Here is a 21,111-nt window from a genome sequence, read left to right as displayed (position 1 = left end):
GATCGTGTATAACTTTTAAGAATAAATCTCTAGATATATCGCCGCCCGATTCAAAGGGTTCAGTCGCATCCATCCATCCATTCATTCACGTTCTTTCCTTCGTAATTGGTCGTTCCGCGCTCTTATCGGTTAATGCAGCAATCTGATTGGCTGCGGAGGGATAATCAGATGTACGGGACTCTCACGCTGTGGTTAATTACAGTGTAACGCTCACGCCGTTCAGACCCGTGGAATTGCTGCAGGAGCCGACGCATCCGTTGATGTAGCGCACGGCTGCCAGGAAGTGGAACAGCCTGTTCCACTTCCTGGCAATGCAATGCAAGAGTGACGTTTTGCATTGCTTAATGTCACAACTCAGACTGCGTTTTTGGGTCTAAACATATGTTTCGGCATCGTCACTCGCTGAGCTACCTCCGTGACTTGCGGTGATTGACTCCCCGAGTGTTGTGCGGGAAAGTAGACGCACAGACATTTTTTAGAGTGTAGTAGTGCACATGCGTATGATTGGTTTTATTGACAGATTCCTGTGCTGCATGCAAAGTATGTATACAACATGTAACAAAACGAAAATACTCGCCGGTCAAATTTTTTTTAAAACTCGGATTTCACCTAAAACTCAGAATTCCGAGGTCACAAGAGAAAACAAAAAAAAAAAGAAATTAAGATTGAGGGTTGGGCTATTTGGGTCTGACTCAGAACATATATATATATATATATATATATATATATGGGTGGTTTCATCTCAACTCAGGCACGGATTTAGGGTCGAATTTTTAATTTTGACGAAAAAAATATATGTTTTGGGGCAATTCCTATAATAAAAGAAGACGCAAACGGTTATTTCGTCGGAATTTTTGTTCTCAAGTTATGGACCGTTGAAACGGTCAAGGTGGAAATTGATGTTTTTCCAGCCTATCGGAGGTGCCATATTTCACTCCTTCCCTTTTCCCTACTTTTTACGCTACATCAATATAACTTTTTGGGAACACTCTAGACATAGGCTTTTTCATGCTAATTAAGCGTCCAGGTCATAACATTCTTAATGATATTTTTTTTTATTTGTCAAACCGCCTCTCTGTGACGATATTTGACGAAGTTCAGCAAGCTGTGCTGTGTGACCTAATCAACATATTTTTATGATCTTTATACCACCGTAAAGCGCCAATTATGCTCTTTCTTTGAGTATAATTTCAATATTTTGCCACAAGTATATATTGCGCTACATGTGCCTGAAAAACGAATATTTCGAAAAACTAGCAAGTTTGGAGTCGATTTTCTAAAAAACTCCACTTTTTATTTTTTTCATTTTTTATTCACAGTTAGTTAATATAGTAGTCTATCAGGAACTACCAACAGAAATTGTAATATATTGTTTGTATGGCCGCTATTAAGACTCGAATCTCGTGCTATGAGCGTTTTGAACGGGACTTCGCACAGGCGCTCTGCTGAGCAGAATTTTGGCCTATATAAGGTTTTCTATTTATAATTAGCAGTTACCTAATATCCAACCATAAACATTAAAAAGAAATTTGAGTAGTGCTCTTAAAAAAAAGTTACTTAGAAGTCCGTATTCACAAGTGCGAGCGCATCTTTTTGTCCCAATACGGGGGAATGCAGATCGTTAGAGAAGTCCTCTGAGGCCTTTTGCTTTCGGCTCCAAAATTTTACAGATGCCACCCTAGTCAGGCGGCGTGTATAGAATACTTTATCTTGAACATCACGCGGCTACCGCCTCTATCTTCGTCGGGGTCCTGGAGCCTCTAAGGATTATGCCTTTGGATGCGACCGACACGGAAACCCTGATTGTCGGGAGAACAGGCGTTTCGAGGTTAGAGTTTACGTCGCAAGCCCCCCTCTGTCTCTCCAAGCTCCCCTCCTCGTCCTTCTAAAGGCCCGTTCACACTCTTGCAACCGAGTACGACCGAGAGAGACCAGACCGGTTTTTAAGCCTCTTGCGATCTCTTAGGACCAGCTCCGCAGCAGCGCGCCTGGTCCTAAGAAGTCGCAAGAGGATTGAAAACCGGTCTGGTCTCTCTCGGTCGTACTCGGTTGCAAGAGTGTGAACGGGCCTTAACACAACCGTGCCACTAATCCGCGGGCACTAAAAGAGACGCCGCTGCTGCGTGGCACTCAGATTACGCGCGAGGCGGAGAGCGATTGTTTAAGTATGGATCGACGGGAAGATTGGGGACCCAAAGGAAGCCGAATCTTCGCACGTCGTCTAACTGATAATAGCCTTCTCGGTCCCTTTCTGGCTCTTGAATTCCTAAGCCACGGCGGAAAGCTGGTACTCATTCTAACTCCGTGCTGTCTGAGCTGGATGAACTTAAAACTGCTCCTGCTTTCAGAAAGCCAGAAGTGTTCGTTACTGCCATGGCTAATACATTATTCAGTTCAGACCGGAAAGTGTGCGCCGACTGTTCAAGGAGACACAAGAGAAGAGTGTTTTACGGACGCCATTTTCGTCAAGTCTCGGAGCTAAACCTAAGTTTTCTTAAGCAAGTTCTACCGGCTGAGGACGCCCAGCGCGTAAGCCCTGGAGATGTTCTGTGCAATAACTGCTACACAATGTTCTTGGGTCAGATTGAAGAACATAACCAAGGACAGGAAATGTTGTCATCAAGCTCATCGTCATCATCCCTGAAACCAGCGGACAGATCATTCGTTGACGAGGAAGCCCTGGTCCAAGGAGTGTCTGAAGCAATTGATGCTGCCGAAGTAAGTGTGACACCACTTAAACTCCCTTCTAGCGTGACCCCACGAAGTCGTACCGGCTATGTTAAGCGAAAAAAATCCGAGATAACCGCGGACTTCAAAAAGAAAATTGGTCGTAAACTAAGTGACGTGTACGGAGAACCTACGGGCACAGACAAAGAAGATCCATGCTCCTCGTGCTCCGACTGGGTCAGCAATTTACGAGCAGCCTACGTCAAGAGCGCGTCGCAGCTAGAACGCTACCGCCTCTTAACTCTCTTTCCATCTAACCTCAAAAAGAAAGATATCCTGAAAGCAATTCCTGAAGTGACGAAGCATGCTTTGGACCAATCAAGAAAGCTGAAAAAAAAAATGGGGGTCTGGGCGTCACCTGACCCATACCAAGGACATGCTCTCAACGAAAACGATGTCGCTCTTGCGTTGACTTACTACACATCAGATGCAAAAGACTGCTCAAGACAAAGCCCGAACAAGAAGGATGTCGTGAGGCTTTTTATTGATGGTCAGGAAGTCTTCGTCACGAAGCGATTTATGACGAGATCTATTAGGGAAACCTACAAAGAATTCAAGGCGGCCAATCCCGAGTCAAAAATGGGCCTTACAAAATTTTATTCTCTTCGGCCCAAGTGGGTTAAGAAACACCCTGTACATGAAGAGTGTGTGTGTGTATGCTGCGCCAACTTCATACTCTGACATCTCTGTCAAATGCGGCGGGGAAGACCATGACCTTTGAAGACATCCAGAAAATGTTTCTTTGTGAAAATCCTTCCCAAAACTGCTTCTTGCTGAGGTGTGAAGCCTGTTCGAACCGGAAGGACATATCCCTCGAGATGCTAGGGATGAGCGCTGAACATGAACTGGAGTTGGCACTGTGGGAATCTGGTGGCGAGTTGGTGAAAAAACATTTGGAGGCCACTGCTTTTCTTAACGAACTCAACAAGTGGACGAAGAAATACATACCCCACTATTATATTCGGCGCGCACAACAGAGAGCAATATGGCTTGAAAAAGCAAATGTGAAGCCACGTGTCGTAGTCCTCCACTTTGATTTCGCCGAAAACTGGAGTATTGTGCTCCAACGTGCAGTGCAGGGATACCACTGGAAAACCAAGATGGTGACAATCTTCACCTGCGTTGCGACGACCACGAAGGGAACACTAAGTTTCGGCGTCGTGAGTGACGATACCTGTCATGATTCTGCACACGCGCTCTTTGCGCTCACAATGATTGAAGACAGGCTCGAGGAACTCGTGCCCGTTTTTTTGGAGCTGATCTATGTTTCGGACGGCGCTCCAAGCCATTTCAAAAATCGGCACCAATTACACGAATTTCAGAAGAAGTTTGTCGTCAGCAGGTGGATATACTCGGCGTCAGGGCACGGCAAAAGCGCGTGCGATGGAGTGGGTGGTGTGCTGAAGCATCATGCGTCACTGCATAACTTGAAAACAACTGAGCTGAGCTCCATAACTAACGCGCGTACGTTCGTTGAAGCTCTCGGCCAGGAAATCAAGGGGATAACGCTTCTCTTCATCGACCAAGAGGAGCTGTCCCGTTATCGGGAGCTTAAAAGGAAGGAGTGGGAGAAGGTAACCCCATCGAAAGGCATCCAATCTTCTCATGTGTGGAGCAAAGCAATGGGGGAAGGGGGAGGTGATGTGGTCCTAGAAAGAGTTTACCAAACCCCAGAATAGACAGAGCTAAATGGTGGGACCGTGAAAAGGCCGGACCGTTTCAACAGTGCGTTCATCCTTGTCCCCCTGTGAGTGCGCGCTGTGTGATCAGACGACGCGCCATAGACTTTGACACTGAACTGACTGCAATTTGGACAAAGCGAAAACTGGCTCAGAATCGCATCAACCTATTGTCTCGAAATGTGCTACGTCGAAAGATGACTATCCCTATCCCAGGTGTTTATCACTGTTTTTGTGTGAGCAGCGCCGTGTATATTATTGAAAAGGTACTGCGTCGTCTATCCGTAAACCAGACGGAATTTGGCGGTGTTCAATTCGTTTTAAAGTTTATATTTGTATTAACTTTGAGTGTATTTTATGTTAATTAGGAGTATATGAGACATTTGGTCAACACATTTTGATATATTTTATGCAATGAACATGTTTAGGCTACAACATGAAATATTACTTCCCTTCTCTGGTTACGTGTCGCATCTTGAGTTTAAAATTCCGAACTTTATATGTAATTGTCATATTTTCTTATGTCAAACAGATATGCAGTGCATATACATATGTGCGATTTAGTATCTGACGCTTAGGAAGTACGGTCTATTTTGTGCACATACGGGCTCTTTCGTAAAATAACGAGCATTTCGTGGCGTGTAAGTCTTCAAATGCGTTAGTCATGTGTTTAGGTTTCATTTCTATTTGCAGTGATTCATGCCAGGTTACTTAGACGTTTCCCTCGTGACTTAAGTTTGTCCGTGAGTTTAGATGTTACGTACTTCTCCGTCAATACATAAGGCGAAGCTCACACACCTTTCAAATCACCCCAGTGCCAAGTAAATAAATGTTGTAAGGATAAATATTGTTACTTCACTTGCTTTTACGCTCAGATATTGTGGTAAGTACTAACATTAAATAGAAAACTTTACATTGGCCAAAATTCTGCTCAGCAAAGCGCCTGTGCGAAGTCCCGTTCAAAACGCTCATAGCACGAGATTCGAGTCTTAATAGCGGCCATACAAACAATATATTACAATTTCTGTTGGTAGTTCCTGATAGACTACTATATTAACTAACTGTGAATAAAAAATGAAAAAAATAAAAAGTGGGTTTTTTTAGAAAATCGACTCCAAACTTGCTAGTTTTTCGAAATATTCGTTTTTCAGGCACATGTAGCACAATATATACTTGTGGCAAAATAGTGAAATTATACTCAAAAGAAAGAGTATAATTGGCGCTTCACGGTGATATAAAGATCATAAAAATATGTTGATTAGGTCACACAGCACAGCTTGCTGAACTTCGTCAAATATCGTCACAGAGAGGCGGTTTGACAAATAAAAAAAAATCATTAAGAATGTTATGACCTGGACGCTTAATTAGCATGAAAAAGCCTATGTCTAGAGTGTTCCCAAAAAGTTATATTGACGTAGCGTAAAAAGTAGGGAAAAGGGATGGAGTGAAATATGGCACCTCCGACAGGCTGGAAAAACATCAATTTCCACCTTGACCGTTTCAACGGTCCATAACTTGAGAACAAAAAATCCGACGAAATAACCGTTTGCGTCTTCTTTTATTATAGGAATTGCCCCAAAACATATATTTTTTTCGTCAAAATTAAAAATTCGACCCTAAATCCGTGCCTGAGTTGAGATGAAATCACCCATAAATATATAAAGCGAGGACTTTAAACTGAAATTTATCAGAATTCCCATATAAAAATTGTAAAATTGCACATCCGCAAAGAGGAGACATTGAGGTTCAAAACCCGGAGAAGCCGCACGACACTCCAAGCATGTACAGACTTACCGAAAAAAGCCTCTTTGCGCATGTGCGGTTTTACAATTTTTAGATGTGTATTCTAATACATTTCAGTTGAAATAATGCCCTGATTTTTATGTGGGTTGCTTATCCTCTAGGCCCCTCTCCCCCCCCCCCCCCCCCCCATTTTTTTTGTGTATAACTTCATAAAAATGAAAGCCGGTGTTTTATGCACCAATTTTAAAAGAGAATGGTGTCAGCGGTCCTGAAGAGTGGCCAGTTATCTATCATTGAAGTACGCAACTGTTACATTCGGAAATAAAGGGGAACTGAGTAAAAACCCCAAATTTTCAGCGAAAAAAAAAAAAAAAAAAAAGAAATTTCGAAACACGTTTTTCCGATTTCGCGAGAAATAAACTCCGAAAACACGGAATCGTCCATATTCGCAACTCCAACGCCCTATAGGTGGCGGGGCGGTAGTTCAAGGATGGCGGAAAAGAAGGGGATAGATTCTCCAGGATATCTCGTGCGCCTGCTCGCTGACGCTCAGCGCGCTAAAAATGATTTATTTGTCTACAAATGCGATGCGGTTAGGGAGGGATCATATTACAGATGACGGAGATGCTGATGCACGTTATGAACACGAGCATGCTGATATTTTAAAGTTGCAGAAACCTTAAATTGCGAATCTTTGGGGTGAGCGAGCGCGTTTTAGGCACCGGCCACGTTACTGTTTGTGGCAGAAGAATTTTGAGGGTGATGAAGATATGTTTGCGCTTTGCCTGGCCATGAGTGCTCTGAAAAAAAAAGCTGAGAACGGTGACCGTCAAGCTTCGGAAGAGCGGCAATATACAGTATTGTTGTCTTCGCGTCACAGCCTCTCAAATCGCTGCTTACCGTCTCGGTTTTAGTGTATTGCAACACGTGATCAAACTGCTCTATGGTTATTGATGAAAAGTTTATTACCGCAGGCTACCGTGCGGTGTAGCATTACAACCGCAAGCTCGCGCTGCGCCTTTGAAGCACAATTTTCCGTGCGGGCCAGGAGCGTTGCCGTGCTCATCACTCTCAAAAACAAAACAAAAAGGTTGTAGACCTTACATCTCTTGTCAGATATACGACACTTCAAAACTTCAGTTCGCCATGCAGCCCACTGACGTCAAACTGACGGCCCCAACTTTTACGAGAGGCTTGATGACGGCGCAATATAAGATATTAAACAGCTAAAATACGCATCAAAGAGTACCGAAAAAAAAACAAAAAAAACACCAAGGTTTTGCAGTAGGGCCAAGAAAACCCCGATTTCTTTCTATTTTTTTTACAGTCATTTACACTCACCTAAGCTATTTTAATAAGTTGCACAACTCGGTTATCAAGCCGCTCGTGAAAGTTGGTAGCGCCGGTTGAACGTCCGTGTGCTGTACGTCCAACTGAAGTTTAGGGTTGTCGTACACTATGCAAAAACTGTCTATTAACATAATCGGCCTGTTTAGGGGTTTTATTTATTGCTCTATCAAAAAAAAAATATTTTAATATAACGTACGTTTGTTGTACCGTGTTATTTGCAACATTCCGGTCCCTCTGGCTAAAACTGCGCGTTCTAAACTCTTGTCACAAACGGCTGGCTAACACAGACGCGCTTAAAAGGCCTCGAGCATTTCTTTATTTGCTTTGGAATTACCTGAAACCAAGTACGGGTATTCTGTCTTTTTAAAGGGCTTGGAATAAATGGTCATGTTCCTTGTAACGGCCTTAAAACGCGAACCCATTCCCGATTTGTATTGCTCGACCTACCGTTGCGCGTCAAGTTTTCTCCTATACTTATAGCAAAGAATAGACTTTCCGTAGTCCGTACTAAAGAGTTTTTCATTATTAGCGGGAGCGTTTTCCATCACGTTGAGCACATAATGAGCTGGCGGCCATGCACAAGACCAGAAATCCGCAGCGTATGCGATACACGAAACGTTCCTAATGAAATTAGACCTCCCGGTCCTTTGTGCAAGGCTGTTTCAAGGCGGAGCACATGAATTTCTTTTTTTAACGCGCTCACGTTTTTCGTTAAAACGGGTTCACGCATCAAGGCGGACAGTCATTAGGGAGTTTTAGAATAACGTACGCAATTTTAGCGCACGCTAGCGCTAAATTTAGCGCTTGTATTAGCGCACGCGACGCAAGAAAGTTTTAGAATAGCGTTTCTCCGCCGCGACGCAAAAGCCCAAGCATCTCGCGCTTGCGACGCCACCAAGATACAGTAAAAAAAAAAAAAAAATTATTTCACACACGAAATGCTCGAACTTTACAAAAAAAAAAAAAAAAAAACGAGTTTTTTTTTATCTAGAGTAGCATTTTAATTTGTTTAAACATGAGAACGCGACGCGAGCGGTTGACCGGTCGTGTCCGCCTGCGTCGCCTCGGCAAGAGAGGTATCGTGTACTGACCTTCGCACATCGTTCCTTCGCCGTGAAATGTTCGCGCGTCGCAAGCATCAAGTTGCCGGTGATCACTGCCAAACCGAGTACAATGTCGTCCCGTATTGAAAATTGCAATGGCAAGGATGCCGCCGACGTCGCACTCACGACGCCGCCAAAGCAGCCGCCAACATAATCCTGGAAGCCGCCATTTTTTTTTTAACTGTGCTCGTCTTGGCTTTAGCCAACTTCTCATCACGAATCCTCATTGGAGAAGCGCAAAGACTCTTGCGTACGCACGCTATTTCCGAGAAATAGCACACGCTGAAATTGCGCACGCAAAGCGCAAAACCTGGTTTGCGTTCGGAGCATGCGCAGTGGCGACGACGCTATTCTTTGCGTACGAAAAGCTTTAGCGTGCGCTATTCTAAAACTCCCTATTGCCACCGTTTCCGCGCCGCCGTCACCGCTGCCGTCCCCGCTCCTCTGGGTCTCCGTTCGTCCGTGGGAGGGCGAGCGGCGCGCTGGAGTTGCGAATATAACACGTGTGTTACACGCTTGCCTCGTGTTTGTTTCTTCGGCATTACCCAAGTGTAATAATGCTCTCATGTTTTCAGTCGTTCTCCAGTTTCCATGGACTAGCGCTTATGCCCAAAGCCTGGCATCAGGGCCTGCTGTGCTTATTATAGCACGCAAGCTTAAACGTTCTTCATTGAAACCATGACACGATTGAGGAATGCGCTAGTAACACACAGGACAGGGCTAATGTCATGTTCGTTTGTAAATTTAGCTTAGCTTAAATTTAGCGTTTGTAAATTTAGCTTATCTTAAATTTAGCGTTTGTAAATTTAGAAAGCAAAACAAATCTAATTATATTTTGTTTTTCAGCAAATTCTCCTTGAACCTCAGAGGCTGTTTGCTCAAGGTGGTCGACGATCAAGTTTTCAAACACATACACGCAAAAAAAAAACACACACGCACACAAAAAAAACGTACACATCGCGTTTAGCAGCTGAGCAAAACACAGCGCTCAGTGCGTGTTTTTTCGTGCGTCTATGAAGCTTGAGCGAGTTTTTTAAGTGCACGCTGTGACATTGACCATCATTAGCGTGGATTTCACATGGATTCGAAAAGAAAAAGAACAATTAGCCACAAGTAATTAGTCATTAGTGTAATAAGGCCATATAGTCTACAGACGAAAGGGACTTATCACACCTCTGAAATTTAAAACAAGGCAAGACCACTCGCAAAAAAAAAAAAAAAAGCCCAGCTTATGCACGATTAGGCAAATTAAGGAAACACCACTTCCTTTCAATGGAGCCCATCATATAGGGCTACACGGGAAGAAAAAGCGTACGCTCTTTCCAATGAAGTCAACGAACAAAAGGATAGAGGACCATATCGATGACCTTGAAAACAGCAACCGCCGGTGCAATCTTGTGTTTTACGGCATACCCGACGGAAAGCGCAATGAATCCTGGGAGGAATCAAAGAACCATGGTTGTACGCATTTGTAATGAAAGCATGAAAATCAATCCTACTATGATTCAGAGGGCGCACAGGATTGGTTACTTTAAAGATGGTTTCAAAAGACCATTTATAGTAAGCTTTATGTCTTCGACCGAAAAGAAAGATATTTTACACCCTGGATTTAAATTAAAGAACACCAACTTTAGCGTATCCGAAGATTTCAGTAATTCACTTCGCCAAGAAAGACGTAATCTCTGGAACGACACTGAACAAATAAGGCAAGATAAGAGCAACAAAGTGCATCTTTCATATGTTAAGCTGGTTCTGAACGGCGACGTGTTTATCTGGGACTCTGAGAAAGAGTCGTAGAAAGAAAGCGTAGAAAGAGAAGTACAAGGCCACAGCAATGACGCAGCCCTTTGACCACAAATGTTCAAAGCTTATCAACATCGTCGGACGTTCTTTCCACTGTATTGTTGCTAAACTGCCGTAGCCTTAAAAATAAAGTAGATTATTTAATTTGCCTTGTAGAATCAATAATGCCAAATATTATCATGACCCCTGAGCCTTGGCTCAATGAATCCGTGCTGGACAGTGAAGTATTTCCTGGTGGCTTCTCTGTCTACCGTAACGATGGACACGCACATGGCGGAGGGGTGTTTTTATTAATAGACGCAGGATAGGGCAAGCAGTCAGTTCCTTCCACCACACAATAACACAGAGTCTATTTGGTGCTGAGTTCAACTATCAAAAGGAGGCACTCTAGTCTTGGGCATTTACTATCGTCCCCCAACCATAAACGACATAGATGAGCTTAGTCATGTACTATCTTCGATTCCTGATAGCTCTGTTATTATGGGAGGCAACTTTAATCTTCCCAACGTCGATTGGACGAGTACATACTTTTCAACCGATAACTCTAGTTTGTATAACGGTTTTAACGATCTTATTATCTCGTTATCTCTTAAACAATTTGTTCTCTCACCAAGAAGAAACAGTTCAATTTTAGATTTGTTATTGATTAATAACCAAAGCCTTATGTCTAATGTCACTGTAATCCCTGGTATTAGCGACCCCAGTGCCGTTGTCTGTGATTTCTCACTGAATCAGACTCATAAGACGGCCATGTCGGCTCGAAAAATCATACTGTACGAGAAAGGTGACTACAAAAAAATTTCTCATGAACTTTCAGTTTATTTTCCTCACTTTTTAAACTTGAGCGTGGAGAGTGATGTTGAACATTGGTGGGACATTTTCAAACAAGCGATTAAGGTACTCGTGAACTATTACTTACCATTAAGAATTCATAAGGGAAATAAGAGACATAAACCATAGATTACTCTTCCAATTCGAAAACAAATAAAGCGTAAACGCCGAGCTTTTAAGACGTATCGCACGAATCCGTCTGATAGTGCTATTCAAAATCTCGAAGAAATATGCAGAGACATTAAAAGAAATTTACAAGAAAACAAAAGGACCTTTTATGACTCTTTTCAAGATAAACTCAAGAATGATTCCAAAGAGTTCTGGAAGTTTGTGAAAGTAAATAAAAAAGAACATACCTCTGTAGCGTCTGATCTGCACTAAGTACCAAGATGGTGGACCCGCAAAAATACCGTGGAACACACTGCCGATACTCTAAGCGTAACTCACTTAGTGGCTCTACTCACGACCAAGGAATTATCTTCAAAACACCAATGCAGCAAATGGCATCAGCCACCAAGATACTCAAAGTTTCTTCTTCCCAATAGGACCTCGAACGACCAAGATTAAGGATTTCCAGTCCATCCTTGATTTCCTCGAGGACGCCGACCTCCCATCGTGACCCCAAGTGGAATGAGAAATATAATTCGGAGTGGGGAGGCTAACCTTTCGTTCCGCATTTCCTCTCTTTCCAGCTTATTTTCTCAATAAAGTCACTCGCTCAAACAACGAACACCGAACGTTTTTAATTCTATATTTAAGGATCAGGCAAAGAGCAGAAGCTGACGAGAAATTGCAACGGCCAGGGTCTTCCGGCGTTACAACCGCTACGAAGTCACGTAATCAGTGTGGAAGGATTTAGCTGTGCCGGCACACATTATGGAACGACGCATTGTTCCTATCGTTAGGTTCCCGTCACTTACTCAGGGTGGGCGAGAAAGATGTGGCCAGGTAACCACTGAGAATCAGTCAAAGCAGCGCGGAAAGATGACCTGGAAGGGCACATGGGCTGATCCAACTTCGACGCTAGGGAGGCCTGAGCTATGCTCGGCTTTGGGTGAAGCCTCCACAAGACGCACGAAGGGGGACCAGACGGGCCATCCTTAATGTCCGTCTCGAAAAAGTGCCTACCGCACTGTTGAGTTGCTGGAGGTAGGTAGACTTGTTGTGGAGTCTTTACTTGAAATGGGCTTCAGTCATTTTCCACGGCACCGGGTGCAGCTTGGGGCCTAATCAAATGACAGACCCGGCAGGTTCTTGCCCACAGCAACCATGACAAATGCCAAAAACAGCACCAAGAATACAACGCGCGAGAGGCTTATTCACATCGTTCACATTTTCTGTCTTGTGTGGCTTAGCGGCGCGCTTTTGTAGTTATAGGTGGCTACCGGCTATTCGGCAGGCATTATCAGTATACAGGAGGTTATGGTCAACATATGGGACACAATTTTTAGGCTGCTGGCTCACTCAAGTTGTCTAGACTATATCATATTCAATAAATCTGACTTTTGAACACGCATTGAAAAAAAAAGAGAAAAAAAAAACTGTACGTTTTAGACACGAGTCCTGGTTTTTTCTACTGCAAATTTGTTAAAGTAGTGGCCTTGAAGAACTCTCTTAGAAGTTGGCCTCATCGTTTGGTTTTGCGTACACTGTCATTGTAGATAGTCCCTGAGTTCGTACCCGAACATCTCGAAGTCGAAGAAGAACCGCTCATATAAACGCATCACCTGGTCGAAAATGAGTTCTTTAAAAAACTCTCGGGCAGACTTGCGCAACCCGTGGCCGCCACTCTCGTTTTCGTGCGGAATGTCCTCCTGCCGAGCACCCAGTTCTCTAAGGAACAGCGCGAAGTCCCTGCTTGCTGTCTCCAGTTTTCCGATGACCTTGTACTTGACGGTGCAAGGCTGGCACGTCACGTAGTACGGAGTCCAATGAGAGTCCATCTGGTTCACTGTCTGATTCAGTATATAATCAATGAACTCCGGGAAGGTCAAGTTCCGACCCGTTGCCCTGACGCCAGGCACGTCGTTCCAGTACCGGTCGTAAAAATAGGCATTGGTAGCACGTGGGCCTAGAACCTTGTCCACGTATGCGGATACTAGCCTCTCGAAGGGATGCCTCACGAACATGGCGGTTGAGTAGCGCTCCTGTCTGCTCCTCTGTAGGAACGTCACGGGCGACAGTGTGCGGACCTGCTCATGGAATACCCTGTGGAAGCTGTTAACTGTTTTTTCCGTGTTGTTGATGTTCAGCAGGAGACCGAAGACGGTCTTGATTGTGGAGGATGCAACCTTGCTGATGAAACAGTAGCCGACTTTCCGTGCGGGTTCCATGATGATAGAACATTCTCGGTTGTCACAGAAGCCGGGCCGTTCGTAGCCGAACTTGCGCTTCAGGAGGCGTCTGTTGTGTTCCGCCAGGGCCACCTGGTACGTGCGACACACTTTGTGGATTTTTTGTGCTCTGAACGCGAAGTCATCGTCGTGGCGTCTGGAAGTCTGCGCAAACAAAATCAAGAACAAGAAATTAATAATAGACGCGGGAAGTGCAAAAGAGTACTCGTTGAAGTTGGTATACACTGCGGATTGCGGGCCTTGAGCACGCGTGCTGAATGTGTGCTCGAAGAGTCGTCACAAGATCTCGCTGTTAACGCAAAGCTCGTCCGTACAATCTAGGAAACGTCCTTATTATCCATAACATACTGTAGGGTCGAGTGTATCCATGTCGATTTCATTCCCGCTTTTAAACAATGAGAGCTCAAATTTTCTAGGATACCGAAGAACACGAAACAAAACTATCATTTTCATTTTCTATGCGACAAATAGGAAATCCGAAAACGGCCAAAGCAAAGTTTATTCAAAGGAGTTCCGTTAGGACCACACTTGAAATATCGGCAGAAGAAATCAGAATCGGAATAACTACTACGGTCACTGACAGGATGGGAAAGGCAGGGCGTTTCTTTGGATGCCCGGCCACCACTGCGCCCCCGTTGCCTTCCACCGTTCTTTGGCTGCGTTTGTACGCTCGAAGCTCACGAGACGCTGGAGCAATATCGAAGGTAGGAAGATCGCTCGGGAGACGGGAACACTGAGGGGCGTCCCTGCCGTTCTCATTCTTTCAGTGACTATAGCAATAGCAGTGCGTATTACCTGTTCTCTGGTCGTGCCGCCAGATGCTGGCGTTGGGCAAGAAGGTGGCCGTCGTAACCAATCAAAATATACCAGCGAGACAACAATTGCTGCACACAAAACAGCCAAGGCTATTTTGCGGGTCGTACGAGTCGACTTATTAGACATGGGTGTACACTCTTGAGGACTCCAACCACACGGGCGCTGACCCGACCAAGAATAGAGCGCTTCGACGAGGGCGCAGTCGGTTCCCTACTACGCGAATGGCGTATACGGTTGCAACGGAGCGAATGTTTTTATTTTATCCTTCCGATTGTCACAGCTGTAAGAAACATGCGCTATATTGCTCAAATGATCATGCCACATTCTGCAAAATGACTCTACCAGCGGAGGGGGGGGGGGGGGGGGGGCGGGGGGGATAATCAACGAGGCAGAGGGGCTTAGAATTTTGAACCGGAAGTTAGAAAGCAGCACATGGGCTCGGATTGGGGCCATGTTGTACGCAAAAGTGACTACTCTTCACGTGACCTCACAAAAGCTGTGACGTCACAGGTAAGATGGCAGCGCCCAGCGCTGGTAGATACGAGTTGGTTCAGTGCGCGGTGGTCGCGATGTGCCGCTGCTTGTCGTCGATTTCGGACTTTTCAATATTTTTATATAACGTGCTGCCATTGCAGTAGCTTGCATTTAATCGGAGTATTTTGTTTTGTGTGAAAAGCTGGCGGTCGCTTATGCGAACTGTTAAAAAAGATTCGAACCAATCTTCTTCCAAGCCGAACCTTCTCTCAAGCCGAACCAATCATTAGGAAACTAGTTTATTTCTCAAGCTCTCAAAACAGTTCAAGTATCCCCTTGGAACTCACAAGGGGGGATCGGTGGCCGAGTGGCCGAGCGCATAGCTCGGAGCAGGTGGAGCGAAAGCTCGCACTGCAGAACCCAGGGATCCTCTGTTCAAGCCCCAACCGGCCCGTTTCGATCTGGATGAGCGTCGTACCGGTGTGCGGTCGTGTATCACTACTGCGTGGTGCACGTTAAAGACCCCACGCTAGCGGTTGTACTGCACTGGCTAGATTGCTCATCTACAGCTGGGGGACAAGTCGCCCGTTGAGGCAGTCTAAAGGCTGTATAAAGACACATGCACCCCAATTTTTTTTTTTTTTGAGCCCGCAAGACAGTATGTCAATTTTCACATTTTCGATAGCGCAGTATACAAATTACTGCAGCCGAAGTCCCTTAGAATTTAGTATTCGAAAGCCTTTGGCCTTGCCAATCAGTATCAAGCATTAAAACTTAAGTATAGTTTATGATCAGACTCCTCCTATATGGTTGTCTCATCCATCATTTAAAAATCAAGAATGCTAAAAAATATGCAGTACTATCTCTTCACATATAAACAATTCTTTAAATTTAAAGCAACTCGAAATTGGAGCTGCACATTTTTCACTTTCGTAGGACTTATTGCTGCCATAATTTTGTTCGTAAAGTGGTTATTGTATCAGTCGGTTGATTCTTTACTTGTTCTAGTTACCCAGGCACAATAACTTGTACATGTGTTCGCCCGAACTGACCAAAGATGCAGTCTTGTAGCAAATTGATGACTACCACTTCTTTCAGTATCTGCTCCTTTTCCTTTCCTCCTCCTCCTCCCCCTCTCTTGAGGTATTTCGGTCTGCGCGATATACTGTGATAAACTGAGAATGATATATATATCATGGTTTTATCGAAGGATATTTTAGCTGGCATGCTAGAATGAACACAGCAGGCCCTGGAAATTGGAGAACTGCTATTCCACGGAAACTGGAGAACTGCTTAAAATAAGAAAGCATTATCATACTTGGGTAATGCTGACGAAACAAACACGAGGCAAACGTGCCACATATATGTTCTGTCTAGGATTCCGTTATTTCGGAATTTATTTCTCGTGAAATTCGGAGGATGTTTTTTGGAGTTTATTTGTCGCGGAATATTCGGGGTTTTTCAGAGTTTATTTTTGTTGCATTCCAATATCTCCGAAATTTGGAGTTTTATATTACTCTGCTCCCATTTTTTATCTCCAAATTTAGTGGTTGAAGATTTTAATGAAAACTAAAATGGCATTTCTTCAGGACCACTGACCCCATGCCCTTATAAAATTCTTGTCTAAAACATCACCTTTCTTTCGTATTGAGGATACTAATCACAAAAAAAAAAAATAAAAGATAACGACTACGAGAACATGAGTAGCACATATGGCAGGGCGTAACACTCAACTAAATTTTATTAGAATACACACCGTATTTACTAGAGAAATAGCCTCACTATTTATGAACAAGGACCTTGCGTCTACTTTCCCACAGAACAGATATACAACCAATCATTGCGTTGCGTATAAATAACATAGAAAATAACCAGATCGAGAATACGATTCTCCATAAAAATTCAATCTTCAAAGATCGTATCTTGTCACAAAGACGTTATCTCTGTTCTATAAACAGCTGGAATCATGCTGTCGAACGCGGCGATTGGCAATCTGCATGCTCCGCGGAAAAGCGAACCCTCTGACTTTCTTCTTAAACAGTGCGGCTATTACTGGAATAAATACGGCATATAAAAATTGCAAATCTGCACATGCCCAAATATGCTTTTTCGGTAAAACTGCACATGCGTTGAAAGTCGTCCGGACTTTTCGGGGTTTTAACCTCAGCGTTTCCTCTTTGCGGATGTGCAGTTTTACAATTTTTACATGTGTATTTTACAAAGTTTTTGTTGCCGAAGTAACGACCTTTCCCGTGTATTACTCATGTTCTTGTGCTCGTTTTTTTGCGTCAATTTTTATTATGAATCAGAACCAAATACCCCAACTTGCACTTTTAATACGTTTCCTTTTTTTATTTCTGTTTTGACCTCGACATCTAAATATTTCAAATTAATCCGATTAAAAAAAATTACCCGAGGGCGTTGTTTTTTTGGGATTTATCCGAAAACATAGAAGCCTAGTTATACGTCACATGTTATATACATATTTAGCATGCAGCACAGCAATGTGTCAATAAAACCAATCATGAGCATGTGCACTATCCTACGTAAGGTCCGCAGCGAATCAGATTGCGGAATGAGCCGATAAAAAGGGGGAAGAGCCAATCACGAAGAGAGGAGCGTCAATTAATATAATAAACCACGCCCCCGCGGTGTCAGGGACTAAAGTGTCCAACGTATCATTCGTTCCCTAGGAATGGGGTACTGGAGTGCTTTTGTTTTTCTTGAAGCTTGTTTTTGATGGCATATTTTTTGTTTGGCTTTGCTCAACAAAAAAGACAAGTTTTCGACGGCAAGACGTCTTTGTAAACTCACAGCGATAGTAATGCACCGGCGCTATTCTCTTTTGTATTGAAGGGGAGGGGGGGGGGGGTAACTTGGGGTCCTTATTACCTCCCTAAAATTCGACCAAAAAAAAAATAGTCAAATGCTTGTATGTACAAAATGTTACTGCTATTGCTCTTGGTCGCGTTGTGCATTATAATTTGACGGAAAACGTCAACTGCTCGGGTGTTGTTCGAAAACGCCGTCTGATGGTGCCCCCTGGTGTCTGTTTTAGGGCACAGAAAGATGAGAGTGTCACGATCTTCGATTATATGTTTAATATAGTAATTGGCCGCCGTGAGTGTAATTTCATATTTTTTTTCCATCATCCCGTAGAGTGAGTTATCATCATAACAAGACGATCTCAGAAACCACTTGTGCGCCCCTGGCACCGATCAGACCGCGTTAAAAGAGCGCCATCCTGGTGTTCTATTACTGCTGAATCGAGCATAAACAGAAAATGCCAAATGAGTTGCGCTCTTGACGCTGCTAATCAGTTGGCCCCATTAGCTCGTAGCGTGGGACTGAAAACCCTGGTCAAAAACGAAACCACAATGAATGACGGGTATCGGTTTAGTGGCACGAAATAGGATCACAGCAGAAATATTACGTGAGAGTAAAGCTGCGTTCTTCACTAATACCGATTTTAAAGGCGCGACCAGCTGCCCTTTAGGCGGTGGCGAGCGGGTTAGGTTTTAGTCGAGCAACACTGGGCGACGCGTACCGCAACACCACCGTGACGTCACATCGCGGCCATACAACTGATATCAGTGTTGCCTTCCCTCTCCTCAAGATGGTTTCGGTTTTGCCGTACAAACGTGAAACCAGAATTTGAGCAGTTATATTTATAAAACAACACACAATATAAAAAAAAGGATAGACCTTGTGATTGATGGACACTGACTGAACTGAAAACAGTCGTAATCCCAAATTCTAAAATATTTACCGGAGTTGCGTTTTAAGCTGAAACGAACTATAGGCAAACTTGTACAATATTTTTAACAATCTGACGGGGGCGTCCACCGACTGGCCAATCACACGAAGCACTGGGTATCTTTACCGTCACGGTGGTTGATGCAGGGCATTGTTTATACCTGAAATGTTTCGCTATATCCTAGCGCCAGTCATCTTTTAGTTCTCTTCATAACGATACCTTATATAGAAACTTCCTTTCTCTCTTGCTTTTCAAGAAAATGATGATTTCTCAAACAAAAATGAATCTGGCATTCGAGCATATCAGAGTCCTATTTACTGACAGAGTTTGGCGTAGGGGTGCAGCCTATCGCCCGCTAAAACAAGCGGACTTTACGATAACAGAATTTGGTGGAATTAACTTTTAGCCGCTGTACTTACGTGCGCTAGTCCAAACGCACGGTTAGTAGTTATTTTATAAACACAATGTTTTGTACTGTGACATTTTGATATGCCTGCAATCGGTCACTCTATTCAAGCACTGGCCGCCCCCCCCCCCCCCCCCGCCCCTTTTATTGAACTCCGACAACAAAACTTGCAAATAAGCTTTATTTCTATTGGTTTTAAACAAAAATAGGCTTACTCAACCAAAAACAGATTGAGGGCAAGGGTTAGCAGCACCTCTCCGAGATGGCGCCCGTCGTGGCACTGCACCTTTTTATGTGGCCATTTTTGAGACCTAACGTTCAAAGTATTCAAAATTTACTCTTCATCCATCCATGCATTCATCCATTTATTCACGTTCCTTGCTTCTTGATTGGTCCTTCAGTGTTCTTATCGGCTAATGCCGCGATCCGATTGGCTGCGGAGGGATCATCAGATGCACGGGACTCTCACGCTGTGGTTAATTGTAGTGTAACGCTCACGCCGTTCAGAGCCGCGGAATTGATGAGGGCAGTGGGTACCCACGCCTCCGATGCTGTAGCAGACGGCTGCCAGGAAGTGGAGCAGGCTGTACTGCGCTCGGGAAAGCTGACGAACGGGCTGTTACGACCGGAAAGGCAATGAATTGCACATTTGGTGGAAGATGCATCTCGATTTGACCTCAAGTACTAGTGCACATGAATATGATTGGTTTTATATATATATATATATTTATAAGAAACAAGGACAAGGAGATGAGTGGCGCACAGGTCAGGTCGTAACTTTTATCTGAAACGTATTACAATTCCCATGCAAAATTGTATAACTGCACATCCGGAAAAAGAAAACATTGAGGTAAAAAGCCCGAAGAAGCCGGGTGACACTCCGCGCGTGTACAGATTTACCGAAGAAACCTTTTTTGCGCATGTGCAGTTTTACAATTTTCGTAAGTGTATTGTAATAAATTTCAGTTGAAAGAACGACCTGTCCCACGGGTTACTCATCCTCTCGTCCTCTTTTTTTTTTTTTTGCTTATATCTTTATTTTACAAGAAATAAACTTCGGAAGCACAGAATTTTACATATATAACACGCATATTACACGCTTGCCTCGCGTTTCTTTCGTCGGCATTGCCTGAACCTAATAATGCTCTCATATTTTTAGTCGTTCTCCAGTTTCCGTAGAAAAGGGCATATTCCAACAGCATGACATCAGGGCCTGCTGTGTTTATTATAAAATAAGAGCTTAAACAGTCTTCGATGAAACCATCACTTGATTGACGGATACGCCAATTTCATGTGCCTTTGTATATTTAACTTTGACTGAGAAGGTTACAATGGAAGGTTTCAATCGTTTTTGTATCATAACATTCAAGCGGAAAGAGTAGCCTATCTGTAAAGACATGAGTCATACCCGTAATCTCCGGAAGTATAGTGTACAAAGAATAGAATAGTCAGACTACTTTTTTATTGCTGTTGTTTCTTTAAAAATATGGTCAACGCTCCGGCGAGCTGGTGATTACTAATCATGATGTGTAAATCCTGAGGCCGGGAAGGAAACATGAAGATATATCAAAAGACACAAAAGGAAGTGTTGGTTGAGGCATGGGAGTGCAGAAGTATCTCCAGCAATGGAAAGCGGTCCTGTGCTTCTAGTCCGGATTCAGTGTTTTCGTGATTAAATGTTAGACATTGTATCAGGAAAGTGTGCTTTTTTTTATAACATTCGTGCCTTGCATTGACATCACGTAAGCTTCCATTCTGGTGGCCTTGCTGCTGAGCGCATGCTTTCTACAGAACCTACGAGGGTTTATGAATCATTTCCGGAATGGCAATGACAGCAAAACAAATCTGATTAATGTGTTATTTGGTTTTTCTACATATTCCCGTCGAACCTCAGAGGCAGTTTGTTCAGTGTGGTCAACGATCAAGCTTCATAACACACACGCAAAAAAAAAAAAAAAAAAAATACACACAAGCACGCATAGCACTTAGCAGTTCAGCAAAACACACAGCGCTCAGTGCGTTTTTTTTGTGTGTGTGTTAGAAACTTGAGCGAGTTTTTTAAGTGCGC

The 21,111-nt window shown here is 43.7% G+C and overlaps 2 protein-coding genes across 2 annotated transcripts; one reads left to right on the top strand and one right to left on the bottom strand.

Moving 5' to 3' along the window:
- Positions 1–1,497: 1,497 nt before the first annotated feature.
- LOC121838283 lies at positions 1,498–5,246 on the top strand. The gene is made up of 2 exons (XM_042294414.1): positions 1,498–1,885; positions 2,070–5,246. Exon 2 carries the CDS (start codon positions 3,384–3,386, stop codon positions 4,404–4,406), a length of 1,023 nt encoding a protein of 340 aa, XP_042150348.1. The 5' UTR covers positions 1,498–1,885; positions 2,070–3,383; the 3' UTR covers positions 4,407–5,246.
- Positions 5,247–12,873: 7,627 nt separating this feature from the next.
- Positions 12,874–14,430, bottom strand: LOC8028211 (carbohydrate sulfotransferase 14-like). Its single transcript, XM_042286142.1, has 2 exons — positions 14,386–14,430; positions 12,874–13,734 (listed from the first exon to the last, which is right to left on the bottom strand). The coding sequence occupies exon 2, from the start codon at positions 13,567–13,569 to the stop codon at positions 12,889–12,891; it is 681 nt and encodes a 226-aa protein (XP_042142076.1). The 5' UTR covers positions 13,570–13,734; positions 14,386–14,430; the 3' UTR covers positions 12,874–12,888.
- Between the last annotated feature and the right edge of the window lie 6,681 nt (positions 14,431–21,111).

This window comes from Ixodes scapularis, unplaced genomic scaffold (genome assembly GCF_016920785.2).
Source record: "Ixodes scapularis isolate PalLabHiFi unplaced genomic scaffold, ASM1692078v2 PGA_scaffold6__148_contigs__length_123643588, whole genome shotgun sequence".
NCBI lineage: Eukaryota > Metazoa > Arthropoda > Arachnida > Ixodida > Ixodidae > Ixodes > Ixodes scapularis.
Note: the sequence above shows the minus strand (reverse complement) of the source record. Positions and strands in the feature narration are given on the sequence as shown.

Bases quoted from the DNA above. Each gene is read 5' to 3' on its own strand.
- LOC8028211 (XM_042286142.1), bottom strand. From the start codon at position 13,569: ATGGAACCCGCACGGAAAGTCGGCTACTGTTTCATCAGCAAGGTTGCA.
- LOC121838283 (XM_042294414.1), top strand. From the start codon at position 3,384: ATGCTGCGCCAACTTCATACTCTGACATCTCTGTCAAATGCGGCGGGG.